The 17,480-nt window shown below is 52.5% G+C and overlaps 5 protein-coding genes across 5 annotated transcripts; 2 read left to right on the top strand and 3 right to left on the bottom strand.

The window, feature by feature from the left end:
• Positions 1-364: 364 nt before the first annotated feature.
• Positions 365-1,505, top strand: GCG54_00014860 (uncharacterized protein; the record flags this gene model as incomplete). Its single annotated transcript, XM_045414681.1, has 3 exons — positions 365-587; positions 705-787; positions 846-1,505. 3 exons carry the CDS (start codon positions 365-367, stop codon positions 1,503-1,505), a joined length of 966 nt encoding a protein of 321 aa, XP_045260803.1.
• Positions 1,506-1,976: 471 nt separating this feature from the next.
• Positions 1,977-3,382, bottom strand: GCG54_00014859 (Palmitoyltransferase SWF1; the record flags this gene model as incomplete). Its single annotated transcript, XM_045414680.1, has 3 exons — positions 1,977-2,978; positions 3,049-3,202; positions 3,294-3,382. 3 exons carry the CDS (start codon positions 3,380-3,382, stop codon positions 1,977-1,979), a joined length of 1,245 nt encoding a protein of 414 aa, XP_045260802.1.
• Positions 3,383-4,306: 924 nt separating this feature from the next.
• Positions 4,307-6,912, top strand: GCG54_00014858 (uncharacterized protein; the record flags this gene model as incomplete). Its single annotated transcript, XM_045414679.1, has 4 exons — positions 4,307-4,426; positions 4,475-4,789; positions 4,843-5,232; positions 5,284-6,912. 4 exons carry the CDS (start codon positions 4,307-4,309, stop codon positions 6,910-6,912), a joined length of 2,454 nt encoding a protein of 817 aa, XP_045260801.1.
• A 154-nt stretch (positions 6,913-7,066) lies between these two features.
• On the bottom strand, positions 7,067-8,115 carry GCG54_00014857 (Deaminated glutathione amidase; the record flags this gene model as incomplete). The annotated part of the gene is made up of 3 exons (XM_045414678.1): positions 7,067-7,921; positions 7,967-8,035; positions 8,071-8,115. The coding sequence occupies 3 exons, from the start codon at positions 8,113-8,115 to the stop codon at positions 7,067-7,069; spliced, it is 969 nt and encodes a 322-aa protein (XP_045260800.1).
• Positions 8,116-8,632: 517 nt separating this feature from the next.
• Positions 8,633-10,452, bottom strand: GCG54_00014856 (uncharacterized protein; the record flags this gene model as incomplete). The annotated part of the gene is made up of 6 exons (XM_045414677.1): positions 8,633-8,820; positions 8,877-9,150; positions 9,201-9,257; positions 9,308-9,529; positions 9,584-9,801; positions 9,858-10,452. The coding sequence occupies 6 exons, from the start codon at positions 10,450-10,452 to the stop codon at positions 8,633-8,635; spliced, it is 1,554 nt and encodes a 517-aa protein (XP_045260799.1).
• Between the last annotated feature and the right edge of the window lie 7,028 nt (positions 10,453-17,480).

The raw sequence follows: 17,480 nt of genomic DNA, 5'->3' as shown, positions 1-17,480 counted from the left end.
CCATTCCACAACGTTCCTTTGACATGACAACCCAACGCGCCAATCCACACTGAGGTAAGGCCTCCCCTCCCTTTTATCTACCCCGCGCTGTTTTCAGTCCCGCCATTTCTCTCTCCTACATGATGATACGACAGCTGGCACCAGTCATAGAGTGATTTTGTACTCCCATCTTTGATGACAAACGCTGCGGTCTACGACCAAACCCTGACACACGGAGAACTTTATTGTTTCTACTCAACGATACTTTCGCACGTCGCGCTTCGCAAACCCAAGCATAGTTCCAGTCGCTAACCAGCAATTGGACCTCTAGTCACACGTTTTCCTACTCACAGCCTTAGATCAGAACCAAGTCACCGCCGACAAGATGGTCCTCCACAACCCCAACAACTGGCACTGGGTCAATAAGGATGCTTCCGGCTGGGCGAAGCAATACCTCGAGGAAAGCTTGACGCAGGTCGAGTCCACAGAGGGCGGTGTCACGGCAAAGATTAGCAAGGTTGTGAGCATGGATGGCGACGTCGACGTCAGCCAGAGGAAGGGCAAGGTCATCACCATTTACGATGTTAAGCTCGTACTAGAATACTCCGGTAGGTCTCTACTGCAATGCAAGCACTCTGTTTCTCCTGTAAAAATGTCCACCAACAATGTCCACCACTGCTTCTTCCGTGAATCGTGCTTGATTGAGCCTGGCTAACAAAAAGCAGGCACCACCTCTGACGAGGCTGAGGTTTCAGGTACCATTACCGTTCCTGAGGTCGCCCACGATACCGAGGAGGACGAGTTTGTGGTGGGTCTACAATGAAATCTCTGACAACCAAAGACTCCATAGCTAAGCGATCCTGCAGTTCGATATCGACATCTACTCAGAGTCAAAGGAGAAGCAGCCCGTTAAGGACCTGGTCCGCTCCAAGCTTGTGCCTCAGCTGCGCAAGGAGTTCCTGAAGCTCCCCGGCGCTCTGATTGCGGAGCACGGCAAGGACATCCAGCACGCCCCGGGCTCAAACCCTTCGAGCGGCTTCTCCACACCCAAGTACCACCCTCATGGCTCAGCCGCGAAGTCTGCTGCCGAGACCACGAGCGTCAAGAGCAGCAGCGGCAAGGTTGTCAACACTGTCACCCTGACTGATACGGCTGAGTTCCGCACCACCGCGGAGGAGGCGTACCAGACTTTTGTGGATCCTGCTCGCATCGCTGCCTTCACCCGGGCGCCTCCCAAGGTTTTCCAGGGAGCCATTAAGGGCGCCAAGTTCGAGCTGTTCGACGGAAACGTCGTTGGCGAATACTTGGAGCTCGATGCCCCCAAGAAGATTGTCCAGAGCTGGCGCCTGAAGCAGTGGCCGGAGGGTCACTTTTCCAAGTTGAACATCGAATTCGACCAGAATGATGTCGACCACGTGACGCTGATGCGCGTCAACTGGGACGGCGTCCCTGTTGGCGAGGAGGACGCCACGAGACGCAACTGGCAGGAGTATTACGTCAACAGCATCAAGCGCACTTTCGGGTAAGATGATAGATCCTGACTGATATGCGACTATAGGCTAATATGGTTAGTTTCGGTACTATTCTTTGAATATTCTTATCGAGCGAGGGAAAGAGCGAGAGACTCCGTGGTTAGTTATGACACACTAGTTGCAAGCAGAGCGTGAAGCTCTCGTCAACTGGCTGACAAGCTGAGCCAGGGACGGTGCGGGGACGTCGGCAGCCATCACGAACTCGAAAGACGTCTTAAAGTCTACAGCAGATGAGCAGTGACGGTCCTTAGAAGCAGCCTGTGCATGAATTAGATGAGAAATGTTGAAATGAGACAAGATAGAGTACCAACGCTTGCCGCAACGCCAACTTTATACGGTCACGATACGAGGTAAAAGTCAAACGTGTATTGATTAAACATTGTGATGCTTTGCATGATACGATGATAGATAGTAAACATCCGTGTCTTCCGCCCTAATTTCTCCGAAAGTTTCTTTTGTGAATGACTATAAAGGCGCTCCTCTTGCTGAGTGCCTCTGTCGCCCGACAGCCTCGACAGTCGGCTGGTCACGCTTAACATTAAAATTGTAGTCGGGGATGAAGACGTCTGCCACGTTGTCCCAGAACCCTAGGTCGTACAGGTTCTCAACGTCTGCCAACTTCCACACTCGCTCCCATTCCGATTGCGTGGACACGTTCGACGGAGGGGGCATGCCGTCATCCGTTCTTGCAAGCACTTGCTGTGATTCGAGGGGCCATCGCGTTCGCTCCGGCTCGTACCGTCTATCCTTTACTCGGTTAGGCTGCAGTTTCCGTTTGAAGGCACAGCCATCATCCATCTCAGCCTTCCAATCGGACCACTTAAGTGATTCGTTCGTAGTGGTGCCACTATAGATGAGCCAAACGTTGTACGCGAACAATCCCCAGACCAATGGTGAGATCATCGCAGCGAGCAAGGTGACTGCGCCCATTCCAACACTGTCCTGGAGTGCCCAATTCCAGATGAGGAGATAGTCCTTGATCTCCATTCCTTTTGGCGGCCACAAGGCCCATGTCGGGTACTCGGTTGCAATGCGCTTGGACAGGAGGGAGAAGCCCAGGAAACCACCGTAGGACGTGAGGAGGGCGGTCGTGGCAAGGAGCAGAAGGAAGTAGTGGTGGTTCTTGTAGCCGACGCAGCCGTTGATGAAGATGCAGTGGTGGTCTAGCTTCGCGATGCAGCGTTTGCAAATGCTGCAGTGTTTAGAGCGAGGAGGTTTGAGAAAACCGCAGGTCTTGCACTCGTGGCCGGGAAAGAAAATTGACCAGTCGTAGGGGTAGAGCGACATGTAGTAGGCATGATTCTCGTGAGTGATGTAACCTGGGTCAGTCATGACCGAAAGATAAAGGAAAAGGTAAGGCAGAAAGATGGCGATGGACCCGGCAACTTTGTGGAAGGTCGAAATTTGGGGCCACGCAGTCGGAAGAAATAAATACTCTGAGACAGAAAGCAAGACCAAGAAGAAGATCTAGTATCGTCAGCATAGAACAACGCCGAACAAGCTCAGCTTGGGATGTCAGCTTGGTGTTTCGACTTACGACCACAGTTGGGTGACGGTCATTCATCATAAAGTTGCCGAACCGCAACATCGAGCTTGAGAACCTCCCTCCCGTCAGAAGCCTGTCGATGGCCAAGAAACCATTTGGAATATGAATCCGCATGATCCTGTGTAATGTTGCAATGGGCGTATGCCTGCGGATTGTTAGCCAGAGCGTCTAGCATCGCCGTGTTTGGTAACCCGTTGCTTCCAGGTCGCTAACGGAGGAGCTCAATGATGACTGACCTCAAGGCCGGCAATCTGCCAAAAAACGCCACAAAGACAACGAAGGAGATGGCCAGCACAAATAGCACTGCGTTCCGAAGAAGTCCCATGATGATTCCGAAACTTGCCGTCACCTCCAATAAAGCATTATATGAGCGGAGATACACGAGAAGACCACAGCACCGGGTCCTGGAGACTTGTACCTAAGATTCTCACCCAGAAGTGTAGGTAGAAAAGGAAGCCTGGTCAATGCAATAATAACAGTTAAATCAGCCTCTTAGCGGTGGAGGCAGGCCCTTCTAGGCCCACAGCCTTCAGAACACTTGCAAATCGCTTCGGATAGCGAGCCGTAGGATGTGTAAGGTACACGTTTATGCCGGTCAATACTCTTTCTCGTCAATTCGAATGCGTGGCCCGAGAACAAAGCAGGCAAAGCGTCAGCAAGGTTAGTGTCGAGATCATTCTTGCCGTCTGATGTTAGGTGCCGGGGTATTGTTATATCCATTATTCCTAGGTCATAGCATCTGCACCCCTTAGCTACATGTCCTTTTTTATGCATAATGCGACCAGAAAGATTCAAGCAGCCGCAGGTGTACGCGACGAGCCTGCTAAGAAGCTACGCGTCGGTTCGACACAGAAGAGGCCACAAACAGTGCACGGCACAGCAGCCCTCGAATCCAGGCCACGTATAACCAGACTTATCCAACTCTGAGACGTCAGTTCTCGACGCGCGAAGCTTTTTCCGGAGGCTTGGTTGAGTTGTTGTGGCAGGATACTCGCTCGGCAGGCGGCGACGCATGGGCGAGTTTCCACCACCCACAGCTTACCGTTACACCAAAACATAACCACCAGAATCTGAGCAATCAAGCATCTGTTCGACGCTGAAAACAAAAGGCTGCGGACCTTGCATTTCTCTCATTTTATCATATTTTTCGTCTTGAACACAGTGAAACCAAGCTCGTTCGGCGAATCAATCAAGATCCGAGATAGCAAGCAGTCACAACGCACCCCCGTAACTGTACTCAAAATCAAGAATGTCGACGGCGATCGTTTACGAGGGCGTGCCAGGCGCTCAAGGCACTCTATTCCAAGGGAAGAAGTTCTTCGTCACACAGCGTGTGCCCGGCAGAACAACAATCTTGGACCTAATCAAAGTAAGCTTGCTATTTCTTTTGACGAATCTCAGAAGCTCATATAACTAGCAAAATGGGGGGAAAATTGTCAAACTGGACAAGCATGCCGACTTGGTGATCGCAGACCACGTCAGAAGAGACTGTCCTCCAGACTCGCTGTCGTGGAAGTTCATCAAGGATTCTGTCCAATACGGCGCTATGCAGGAAGAAGACAAGTACCAGATCAACCAATCGCCTATGGCTGCTCGTCCTGTTGGGTCAACGAAGCCTGCCAAAGGTACTCGGACCCCCTTCACAAATGCCGACGACGCAGAGCTTGCCAGGTGGGTGCTCTCACATACCAAGACGAGCGGAAATGACATATATCAAAAATTCGAGCAAATTGTAGGTCCGCCTATTACCTAATTTGAGCTCTTGGCTAATCCAAGGTTTTCCAGAACAATCGTCATACGTGGCATTCTTGGAGAGATCGATGGGTGAAGAAGCTGAAGCTATTACCTTATGATGCCCAACGCAAGTTGGCCGATTCTGCTCCACCCGAGTCACAATCCCCGACAGTATCTCTGCCCGATGCGCCTCGAACCGGGCAGAGAGCTCAGCCCGCGTCGGACGCTCCCGCTGCATCAGCTCCTCGGCATGATAGTCCTCAAACTACACGGTCACTCAGACCTGCTGCGAGACAAGCAGGCGCACATCCGCAGGTGACTGCGGCAACTAGGAATAGGTTTACCAAGGAAGACGATGAGCTATTGTTGCGCAGCGTTTCAGAGCTCGAACGGCGGGGCGGTAGGATCTCCAGTGGTCTTTTCCAAGATCTGGCCAAGAAGGTATTACTGCGACCTCTTTCATGGAAGAATAACATCGCTGACCCGCAACAGTATCCCCGTCATACATCCACTTCGTGGCAGAAGCACTGGGCAGAGTCGGAGCGGCGCCTGAGACAGTCTTTTGTTAAAGCCGAACCTATATCTGACCTGCCATCTCCAGGCGCTAGACCAGCCCATGGTAATGTTGGTCACGATTCTGCGTCTGGCCGGAATGAGAGAGACCCTGAGCGCGCGGCGAGTACCAGTGTCGGCAGCAACAAACACACCAACAAGCCATCATCTGCACCCATTGTAGAGAAAAGTATGGTAGTAGGGAGTAATCAACTGCCTGACCCAGAGAGATTAGAAGAAGAGCACGACGACGAAGGAGCGGAGTCCCAAGATTTGACAAGAGAACAGTTCTATAAGCGACTTGAGGATTACCGGAATCTCACAAAACAAGACCCAAATACCAACGTATCCGGTCGTCCTGTTGATCTTTGGCTTTTGTGGAGTACCGTTCGGAATGTCTATGCCCGAGGCGGGATTGAACTCGACTGGGAAGACATAACGGAGGAGCTGGGCTTCCTCCGCGATAGTTCTCGACGCCTTAAGGAGTGCTACAACGAGCACGCCGAAGGCTTTTTCAGCACCTTGGACGATGGTGATGATGACGATGACGACGGTTCGGGCGATGAAGAAATCGTCGATCAAGGGGGAGCACATGCCGAAGAGAGAAGACGGCCGCGTACAGAGACTGAGGCTGACGCTGGAACGGATGATGAGATTCTCATTTCACTTCCGACCAACACGCCTGGTACCTCGAGAAAGAGATCCGCCATCCAAATGGACGGCCTTAGTGCCCCATCTACTCCAAACGGTCGCAAAAAGCGGTATCGTCTAGGCCCGAATGATGAAATACCTCCCACTCCCGAAGAGAAAATTGGACTTGCCGGCATGAGTGGGGTTGATATCAGTCCATCACTCAGCGGAAAGGAACCCGCAAGCACTTCCGCAGGCAGACCCGAATCTAGAGAAACCGGTGTCCAAAGGGGGTCCAGAGCACGGCATGTGGAGCCCGAGACGCAAGACTTTGGCTTCGAAGACGAAGACCATGAGCGGGCGGATTCTCAGCATGACAGCTTCGACATATCTCCTTCTCAGCAGCTTTTTGATGACTTGGCGGCGGCAACGCCGGTTCCCTCGTCCCTTCAAAATAATGGCTTTCAGTCCCATCATCGACAGCCAGACGATTCTACCCGCGACAGATCTCAATTTTCAGCCGGAACTGAAGAAGTCATTCATGCGGGGGGTGAAGATGTCCAGCCCGAGTCACAAGGTGTTGAGAAAATTGCCCAGCTTGACGGGTTCATTGAAAGCTTCGAAGGGTTCGGCTATCCTCGTGAGGATGTACTTACCGCGCTCATCTCGACGTCCATATGCATGCCGCTGGCTACTGCTGTTTTGAAGCATATGAAACAGCACAAATCTATACCCAAAGATTGGGAAGGGGTCTGGACGGAGGAAGATGACAGACGACTGAAGCGCGTTGATCGCAAAATTTCAGAGTCTCGAGATGACGCGCAACGCACAAAGCTGAAGAAGTCGTGGGACTTTTTGGTGAGAAAGCATACCCAGAAGCGGATTGAACAAAGGAGAGAGTTTCTTGACTACCTGGGCGAAGCGGAAGGAATGCTATGAGCCAGCTACAGATCCAGAAGTGGGGTTTCGCGAGAGAGGAACAATGTTTTGATACCCAGGAATATGAATTCAACATTATGAGATCCTATCTCATCTTCTGTGTCATGAGTCTATCTGTCTGTACCTTGACGTCGGGTCCATCTAGTCGCCGTCTTCACTCCTTGGTGATTGAGTACCCATAATGCCAGCCTTCCTTCTGCATGTCCTCTCTCACCTTGTAAGCCCCCTCAGCAACGTCCAGCAAGCCCAGGTCAACTTCGACAATGCTCATTGCCTCCTCTGCGCCCAACTTCCCGATGGACCCGATAAGAGGCATCGCGACCTGGCTGACACCGCAATACCTCAACTGCGACCCATCCCACCTCCTCTCAACCCCGCCCTCGGGCCCGCCAGCATTGACAAGCACCACTGCCGCTGTGTTTTCAAACGCCCTCGCCACAAGCACGTTCTCCAGAAACACCTTCTCCGAATCACGGTTCACCACTTCGCCGGAGCCACCGCGCTTATACTCGTCCGCCATCCAGAACGCGGGACAGACGATTATCCTCGCACCGTCACGAATCAGCTCCCGGAACGCCTCGGGGAATGCCAGATCCCAACAGACTAGCAGTCCGGCCCTGCCAAGCGGCGTATCAAACGCCCCATGTGGTTGAGGACCCTTGGTCAGATGTGGCCGCTCATTGTGCCATAGGTTCTTTTTCTCATAGCGTCCGAGGATGGCGCCGTCTGGTCCGATGAAGTACGCGGCGTTGATCAAGTCTAGGTCGTCTCCCTCACCTTCCGGCTCCACGATGGTGCCAGGAACAATGGAAATGCCCAGTTCCTTGGCTAGAGCCTGATAACTCCCAAGGTAGGAACCCGACTGCTCGCAGCTCAGCACGAAGTCGGGGTGATCCGGCGCCCACGACGTGAGGTGGTACTCGGGCAGTACGGCGAGCGCGCAACCCTGCGAGGCGGCGTTGCGTATGTAGGACTCTGCTTTGCGAAAGTTGTCTTCTGGCGAGACAGCCTGTGATGCTTGTTAGAACCTTGTTCATCCATGGCTAGTTCTCACCAGGCACGCGCCGCGCGCGCGCGAGGGGCGGGGTATGAGAAGACGGCGACCAATGCCGTTGAGGATAAGCTAGCCGCTTCAAGGTGATTCTGGGGATTCCCGACCTTCGGATGCATCTGTATGAGGGCAATCTTGGCCTTGCTCGCCATCGTGACCATGTTCGTCTCGTCTTCAATTAATCCCGCAGATGGTAAGACAACCGGCTGTTGGAGATAACAGCAAACTTTGGTCAAGGTTCGGGGATCAGCTTGTGAGGAGAAAGAGCCGATTGCTACTGGGAAGCCGACTTCTCTTCTTGCACTGCCCCGCTGTCTGCCCTGCGCCGCATTTATTGACGCGGGAGATCAAAATGATAGTGACTGGTTGAAAATGATCAAACTCCATGTGTGTGTGTGTGTGTGCTATGTAAAGTGCCCGATCAGGCGGTTGTTGCTAAGTTCATATGCGAGAAATGATGTCAGAGGCAACCCCATCCCGTTTTTCCGTGAATTGTGCCACCACCAAAACCCAGCCAGCAATTTGTACCGATTTGTAAGGAGGAAAAAACAAGACCAAAAAAAAGAGAAAGAAACAAACAACGCCGAAAATCCCATACCCGCCTTTTTATCGCATCCATAAAAGTAGTTGTATATCGATGTTTTTGAAGGCTCCGATGAACTCCTTGGGTTACCCTCCGCGACGGGTTTTGCGTAAATCTGAGGAGAATCTCCGAGGAACATCGTGATCAGCGGGAATAACCTGAAGAGTATGGTTTGATTGCCCATGAGAAGATGGTTCAGATGTAGTGGTTTGCCAGGTGTGAGGGGCGAACTTGAGATATTCGATATGAGAGATCACAGCGCCCACAACTTCCCCTGTTATGGATATTAGCAAGGTGTGAAGCAAGCTAGACAAGCATTCTCTAGCTTACCTATGCCGATGAGTACTAGATTTCGACCGGCGGACGGAGGTAGACCATAAGATCCCATGAGAAGAGTGCCTGTGGGACAAATAAGGTATGGTACCCACTTGATCCAGCCTGAGGGGCCCTTGAATGAACCGCTTATATCAGATGCAGAATTCGCCATCTTGTCTAAGGTTACTAGGATGTCTTCTGACTTTTTCTGGGCATCTGTTAAATGTTCAGAATGGACCTCGTAATGTGACGAAAGGTCTTCCGTAAGTTCAAATAGCCTGCCCAGACCCTACAACCGTTAGCCTCAGGGGTAATGCAAGACAGCAAACATTTACTCACCTTTTCAAGATTCTGCTGTCGACCGGCGAGCTCCGCTACGCGAAGGTGTGAAAGCTCCTACGTCAGAGATTAGCCAAGGATTCTTCACACGGTGTAGGTTCACCTACCATCTGGGATTGAAGCGATGCAGAGGACACAGCGGCTGATGCTAGTGCCGCCATGACAACACTGAGGTCACTTTCAGTACGATCCTTGAAAGCGGTGATGGCAACTTCATGTGATGCTGCAACTTCAGCGTTACTGCTTAGCACAGTTCTGAGGAGAACGCCAAGTAGCTGCTGCAGATTTTGGGCATCTTCGAGTCCGTTCCGCATGGCATATTGGGAGGCCTTTATGAAGTTAGCGAAAATGCCCATTGAATGCGGCCGGCTTTAGTGTCAAACCTGAGCTGTCTCCATCATCTGTTGGGAAAGGGTTCGATCCATGTCTTTGATGTTGTCGCGCAGTTGGTCAATGTCAGGGATAATCCGACGCAATTGATCGGTCACCTCGGTGGCTCTCGTGTTGATGGCATGCAGATGGGCTTCGAGCTCCTGTTCGACTCCTTCAGAGAGCTTGGATAAGACCTCCGTCAAGCGCTGGTGGAGACGTATGCTTTGAGCTATTGCTGTGTCAGAGGCACTCTTCAAGGCAGAGGAGAACCCATGAGACACTCACCTTTGTCATTGTCAGTACGGGCAGCTTCGCAGAATCTCAATGCTTTGTGTCGGTAGCTGACCCAAGTGTTCCATGCCGAATCTGACCTTGCTAGACCTGAGAGACAGGAGTCAATTTGTTGGGGAGAGACGTGAAGACGAGGGAACTTGGAATCGGGAATCTGAGCCAAGAAACTCTCCCGAAATGGAGCACAGCCCGATGGTATATCGAAACTCCCTCTTTCGAGATCGCATATAGCAAGGCTGGCGGCGTAGGAGTCGACAAAGTCTCTGATTTGTCTGCCGCTGTCGATCAGCACAGTCGCGTCATCTTTTCCGTCTAGAAGCTGACAGTTGTTGACCAGGAGACGAGCAGCGATTCGATGGCAGAGAGGCTCGGATTCTAGCTCTTGAAGTTCCTGCATGGCGACGGCATAAATGTTCGGGAGGCGAGACGCCGGCTGGATTCCGATCGTATAACCCATAGAAACTCTGTCCAGTTTCTGTCCATGGTCCGAATTTCTCTCGCCACCATACCAAGAGAAGGCGTGGATACTTGTGGCGCTGCTTAGTATCAGAGCGGCTCCGTAGAGGAGCTGCGAAGTATTGCACCACATCCTAGCATTGGTATCGCGCTTGGCGCTGTGGCTTCAAGATGAAAGGTCAGTAAGGTGCAAGATTGACAAGAGAGATCGTAGGGAAGATCCGTCCAAGCTGAGGAAGTTTTCTTGCGAGGTCTTAGGTCTTGGAGGAAGAAAACCAGAAGTAACCAGCTGAGGAAGGGGAGGTTTCGCTCGTAGAAGGTGAAGTAGGTTAGTGGGTCGAGGCGCGACTTTACTTGAGCTTCGTGAGGAAAGTCCGGTGGAAAAGAACTGGACAGAGGCTTTCCTATTTTCGTGCGACAATATACTGCCCGACTTCGGATGACTTTTGAGGTGAAGAAACCAAATCAAGCAGGAGGGGACCCGTAGTTTTGAATCTGGCAAGTGCAATCTGTGGAAGGAGGCTCTGGTGCAAAATCAAGTATGGCAGTTACGATGGGCAAGTTCACCGTACGCCGTTCCTTCCGCCTAGGAACATTGCAGCCGCCACGTGCCCTACTTAGTAGGTAGGTAGGCAGGATGTTCAAAGGTTGAAAATGACCAAGACATAGTTATCAGGGCTGAATCTTCATCTCACCAGATACTTTTGTTTGAACCTCTCAAGCCCACAACCAACTCGCCGCATTGCCGCATTGCCGCAGTCTCAATTCGGATTGTGAGATGCAGCCGAGTTGCCAGCTTGATGTTCCCTTCATTGTTGCCCACCTCTTTCTGTCTAGGCGGTGAGAATAAGAAACCGATGCCATATCCCCTTCGGATCGACCAGCATAACCCGGGAGGTGATTTGGCATCGCTGCAAGTATTCAACTCCACAGAACTTGTCTAAGGATGTTCTGCGTGCTGGACTTATGGCTGTTTCCCGTGACCCGGGCCGAAGTCTACAAAGGCCAAACCACATACTTGACGTACCTCCTAGAGAAGTCGCTTCTGGATCTGCTAGCATGACGGCGTAGGTAGCATTATTTACCAAGACTTGAAAGGTGGAGAAAGCAATTTTAAGCTGGCCATTCCGTCAGAATCATCAGTCAACTTCCTATCAAAAGCAATATCAATAAGAGAGAGTTTCCTGGTGTGCTCTTGGCTAAGAAGACGACCACCATGTAACCCAACCTACTGGGGGCGAAACGACAGAAGCAAGCCTCGAGGCCTACCGCCAACGAGTTCACAGAACATACCCATACATCGCTGCCAACTGTCTTGACGACCCTGCATGAAGTTCGCTGTCCCCTCCACTCGGATGGGACCCCAAAAGAGACTGTTCGCTGCATAGGACATGTCGTGTGCCTTACGCAGTATGCATGTCTGCAAGGTGTGTGACAAACGCTGGCGACCAGCCACATCAGCCCATTCGCGCAGCAGCTCGCGCAGTGGGGTCCTCATACAGTCCTCGCGGGCTGCCGTTTACCAGCGAGTCCGTCTACCCCTCTTCTCTCTTCTCGCCTGACGGATCTCTGACGGAGAACCATCCACCTTTGCGCATCCGGCGCCTGGGGTTGCATTCTTCTGAGATTTTACAGCGCCGCACGTCGAGGGCAGCATGAGAAGTAAATGTCGTGACTTACAGGCCGAGTGTCCTGGGAAGATCAGATATCATAGCGAGCTTTTGTGATAGGGCAGACGAGGATTTACCCCGGAGGATTCAACAGGGGTCCAGGATCGTTGATTGTCACCAGCTTCCCCACCGCTTCATAGTAGTCCTCTCGACATCAGTCTTACGCCGGACCTGGACTTTCTTCCAGTAGTATCAGTGAAGTCTTCCTCCTCCTCCACCTTATTGTCTTTGTGTATTCGGAGATCTCGATGTCCGCGAGGAAAGAGACCACGCTGTACCATGTCGGTACCCTTACCCACCGCCTTTTCAATCCAATATGAACCGGGGAACCAACGCGGACCTACCACCCCAAACATGGTGTTATGCGATTTAATGGCTGAATTCTCAAGGAATCGCAGCTGACTAAGTGGAGCTCGGTGCCAGCCCGCCTGCATGGGGCCGAAAGACGCAGCTTTCGCCGAGTGACGTCGGTTGTGGCTCCCTGAGCAGCGGAAATCACAGGACCTGAAAAAGCACTGCGTCCACTCCTTCCCCTCCTAAGAACCCCCATTGAAGCTGTCAAGTTCATACTGCAGCTTTTGTGATATGTGACTTTCCAACGGTGCTGTGCCTTTCCTTGGTAGTCTCGCATCTTGGTACCGGGATATTCGTTGTTTCCAGTACCGCGGAACGCGGCTTGTCGCCCGAAAGGGCCCAGACTCCAGCGTACTAGTTGCAGGTCGCGAAATCTCACGTTCCTTCAACATGGTACAAAAGCCACGCGAGGAAGCCTCGTGCTTCTTCTGCTTGATTCTTCTTTCTCCCAAGCCTCTCACAGTTTCTTGATCTTGAACCCACACCTTAAACCACTCGCATCTTCGTTCAGCTATCGGCGTCGCAGCTTTCCTGTCCCTCCTACCACGTCAGAGACTCTAACAAAGTTCTCTTTCGCGGATTCGATGTCTTGAAGTCTGACCCATAGTGTTTGTCGTCTACGCTTCCTGCTGTTATTAGACAGCCTGTGACTTTGAGTCCGAAGCAAGGAGACAGACGCTTCAAAGGTCTATCATCAACTCGGCTATACAGTCGCAGTGCCTTCTAAAGAGCTTGGTGCCACCGAGCTGACTTGACATAACTCCTTTACAATCTGTATGACGAGATCCCCATGTTTGACATTACTTGGCGGGAAAAATCAGTGATCAAACAAGTATGCTGACGTGAAATGATGATAGCAGTGTGCGTGTCATAGACAAAAGAAACAAACCAAGTACGCTTCCAAGAATATCGCCGCCATAATGTGTGTGCAGATCGACAAGGCATATGACTGCGGTCACCATGGCTTCCACAACATCAAGTGGTGCCAAAATGTTGGCAAGGGCTGCAAGGGGCCGAAGCCAAAGCACGATGTCATCGCTTGGCCTGGTTTATGCACTGATTGCGCCAACCGGGCGGCCGACCCTAACCCCCGTTGCTGAGTCCAGCAATTGCGCTGCGAATTGGATGAAGCTGAAAGAGTGGTCTGGGTCGTGAGGCATACCTAGGTTGAAACCTAACATTATCGTCTTGCTGAAATTCAGCATGTAGCTAGGGTATTGAACATCAGGAATAACAGGGATAGCGCAACGTAACAATAGGGTCAATGTAGGCAGCGCTCCATCCGCTGGGCTAAAGTATCTGCCGGTATAGCCGACTAACTCATAACATGCGAAGGACAGGCACCTTCACGTTCATGTTCTCCACCACCAAAGCCGTTCGCGACGGGGGCCCAACGCCGTCTTCTCTTTGCTCCAGCAGGAGCATACAGATGAGATGTCCTGGCATAAATTGCGTTGCGTACAAACGCCATTGAGTGACTTTGGAAGGTCCATTTCTTGAAGTTCGTAGTGGCTACACCCCGGCCCAATAACGCTGGTACAGAAATGTCTCTGAGCAGATGCTGCGTCGCCGAAAGCCATTCGAAGTCCGGCAGCGCACCCGTCTAGTTCACAGGCGGGTTCCGGGGGTGTTGTAGTTGCTGTGGCAGGTTCAGTCTTCGCGGGAAACCCTGTAGTCCTCACTGGCAACTTGCCTGTGGGCGCGGCATGCGCAAGATTATGAGCACTGGGGACAGACCGCCGCGACCGTTTGGTAGGATAGGAGGGAATCATCCTTCACTCATCGACAACGTTGTTGGCATACTGGGATGCGGAAGGCAGCGACGCCATGGAGCTGAGCCTTCCGCCCTTGACGCAGTATCACTCGCCAGTCGTGACGCTAACATCGGCGCATGTGTGTTGACTGCCATGGCCTGCGTTCATCCAAATGAAATCCAGAAGGGTGATGGAATGCGCATCAGCGATGCTTTGGCAACTATCGCCCGGTTTCGCTTGATAAAATCGGAGGCAGTCAGGGTAGACAGGACCAGCTCCAGGGCTTGAGGATTGAATGAAGTTCATCAGGCCCAGACCGAAAGCCGAACACCAAAGAATGGCCATGGCAGTCATGGCAAGCTTCATGATGGCGACGCTGTATAAGGTACTGGCGTTGGCTTGCGGCGATGTATCTCGATGCTCTCGAATTAGGGAAGGGGCGGTTTTTCGGATATAAATACTCAGCGTCAACAAAGGACATAAGTAGCAAGATGCTCGCACAGCACCTTTGCCCATGACGAAGAGATTTCTTTCATCACTTCAAATCTCGGCTCGAGATGTCGCAATCCTGACCATGTTTTCTGTCGCCTGTTCTCCATTACTCGGCTAGTCTGTGATCAAAACGCCACTAGCGTCGTCGCACGCTCTCAGAAATCATTGAAGACGAGGATTTTTTGGGGGTGGCTATGGTTGCGCCCTGGAAAAGAAATGGTATAATCAAAGAAGCGGTCATCCAGTTAGGCACGATCAGGATGAATGCACACCAGAACTGCAACGAGAGTGGGATGTAGGATGCTTGGATTGGTAACTGGCTGGTACTGCCTGGAGAAGGTACATGTAGTGACGTGTGGCGTCACGTGCCTATGGCAATATCCCCCCTTCTAAACATGAAGCTGACGTCCTCGTTAGTGTGTTTTTCTCCCAAAATTTCCTCCCAAAAAGCACGCTATAGGGTAAAGTCGTATAGAGTAGGGTAGAGTCGTATAGAGTAGGGTAGAGTCGTATAGAGTAGTATAGTAGCGTGAGGGCTACTATAAGGGCTAGTACCGCGAGGGCTGGTGCTGCGAGGGCTGGTGCTACGAGGGCTAGTGAGTCCGATGGTGGTAGTATCGCCGTGGTAGTACTCGTTTGGTGAAAAATCCAATGGTAGCTACATAGCCGTGGTGGTATTTTTCTGGTGGTTTAGATGAACCGGTTATGCTACCAAATTGCAACGAGAGTGGGATATAGGATGCTTGGATTGGTAACTGGCTAGTACTGCCTGGAGAAGGTACATGTAGTGACGTGTGGCGTCACGTGCCTATGGCAAGAACACACTCACGATAGGGTTGGAGCTAGTAACAAGGCAAGGGGCCATTTAGCGACGCCCAAGTCAAAGGCATGTGGATAGAGGCGTTTTCTCGCAACGGCGCCAACGGTGTCTCGGTGTGTCTCGACCATCCCACGTGCTGTCTCGCCACCGACGTGCTGGTTGAGGTGTGAACATTCTGTAGTGTTTCGTCCGAAACCGATAGCGCTTCGGAGCGGTGGGGGACGGGGAAAGACGCAGACGGCAATGAACGGAGTTTTAAAGGGGCACCGTGCCGGAAGCCGGACTTCGCTTCTTTGACGTTGGAGGCCCCGTTCCTAGGTCGTCCCGCCGCACCGATGGTGGACGGAGGCGGCCAGCCTTCCAAGAGGTGTAACCCCGAGGCTCTTTCGGTAGGCGAACCAAACGTTGACCGCAGCTGTCGACGGCAGGTGGGTATGGGATGGAACCCGCAATCTACGTCCACGTGTCGGAGCTGGAAAGACGGACGAACCGTGACACCCATATCGCATACCGCATGGCGCACGGCATAGTTAGTTGCTGACGAAACGAAGGATGGCAGCGGCTGGAACGCGTGTGCACAGCAAAAGTGATGGAACGTCTCTTCAGGTTTGCAAGGCGAGGCGAGGGGCGGGCGACGTGTGGGAGTGGCCGAGGGCCAGATCAGCTGGGCTCGCACTACGCCTCAAAGGGGGAAGAGCAACATGGAAAAGAAGGGAGGGAGGGGAGAGAATGCTGCAAGACCAGAGCCAGAAGCAGGCAGACCCTAACGCAGCGGGAAGTCTATTCTGGGGAAGCTTGGGCCAGGCATGCAAGGCTGACAATCCGGGCTTGTCAAGTGGGGCCGGATCGACACGTGGCCAATCATCAAGCTACGACACCCGGAAGTGATGCACGGCACAGAGAACCTTTTTTTTTCCCTATAGCGAGATTCCACTCATGTTAGGCGCTCAGCCCATTGGCAGCTTTGCAAGAATACTGGGCCGAAAAACAGAGACGCCAGGGGTCTGTCAAGGATGGGCCCTTCTGTTCGGCAAATAAGAGGCGGGCAGCTGTGCAAATGAGTGGAATCCGGAAGCAGAGAGATTTTGCGGTGCCTTTTAGACTTGGCGGCCATCGCACGACCTCCCCTCCAGCGCCTGAAATATCATACGATTTCCCGACGAAGTGGTTGACTTTTTGATACGCGCTCTCACTGTGCCCCGGTCGCCGCCAAAGCTGGCGAATTCGAGGTCAGGCCATTCCGTCCGTTCCTCCGTCACTCATTCATCCAATTGGCAACCTTTTGCACATTTTTTTTTCTCTTGCCCACACACACACACTCACTCACTCTCTGTTTGCATTGAGCTTGCTTCGGCCGTCCACGGTCTTGTTCCGGGTAGCTCACCGTACGGGATCCGGCGCGGGTCCATTCTGTGTCCCTAAACATCAGTCGACTTTGTCTTCGTCTCTCCGGCGCAATACATTTCTCTGCTGCGCTATTTGCCGCTCTGCCTCGCGCTTTCGTGCCTCTCTCCCGCGCCCCTTCCTCAGCGCCAGCCAACCCAACACCGGCTGGCTACCTGCTCGTCAACACTCTTCTCTGTTCTTTCCTCTTCCTCCCGTCCCGTTTCGACGGATAGAGCTACACACCTACCAGCCGACCGAACGATCTTCCTGCCTGCCGCCTGCCTCCCGTTGCTCCCTGCCGCATACACGTAAGGTGTGACCAGTCATTTTCGTCTCTGCCTCCACAAAAATCTCCCCAACCCTCAACTCTTTTCTTGTCCTTTCCCCGTGTTTGGACGGATCTCGTTGTCGCCTTCCGTACCCGTCCGTCGACGCTCTGCTATCCTCTGATTTGCCTCCTGCTCTTGTTCCTGCTGTTGCTTCTACCTACCTTACGTCTGCACATCTGCCCTGCCCTCGTCTCGTCTCCGTCTCAACCCACCTGTCTTAGTCGCAAGTCTCGACCAAGTCCTTCGAGTATTTGGACCTTGGCTGACCTTAATAAGCGAATCCCCGCCTCATCGCCCTGCCGACCTCTCTACTTGAGGTGTCGCACCTCTACGAACCCAGAACTTTTGGCGGCCCT

Source organism: Colletotrichum gloeosporioides (assembly GCF_011800055.1).
Source record: "Colletotrichum gloeosporioides strain Lc1 chromosome Unknown consensus_66, whole genome shotgun sequence".
Classification (NCBI taxonomy): domain Eukaryota; kingdom Fungi; phylum Ascomycota; class Sordariomycetes; order Glomerellales; family Glomerellaceae; genus Colletotrichum; species Colletotrichum gloeosporioides.
Note: the sequence above shows the minus strand (reverse complement) of the source record. Positions and strands in the feature narration are given on the sequence as shown.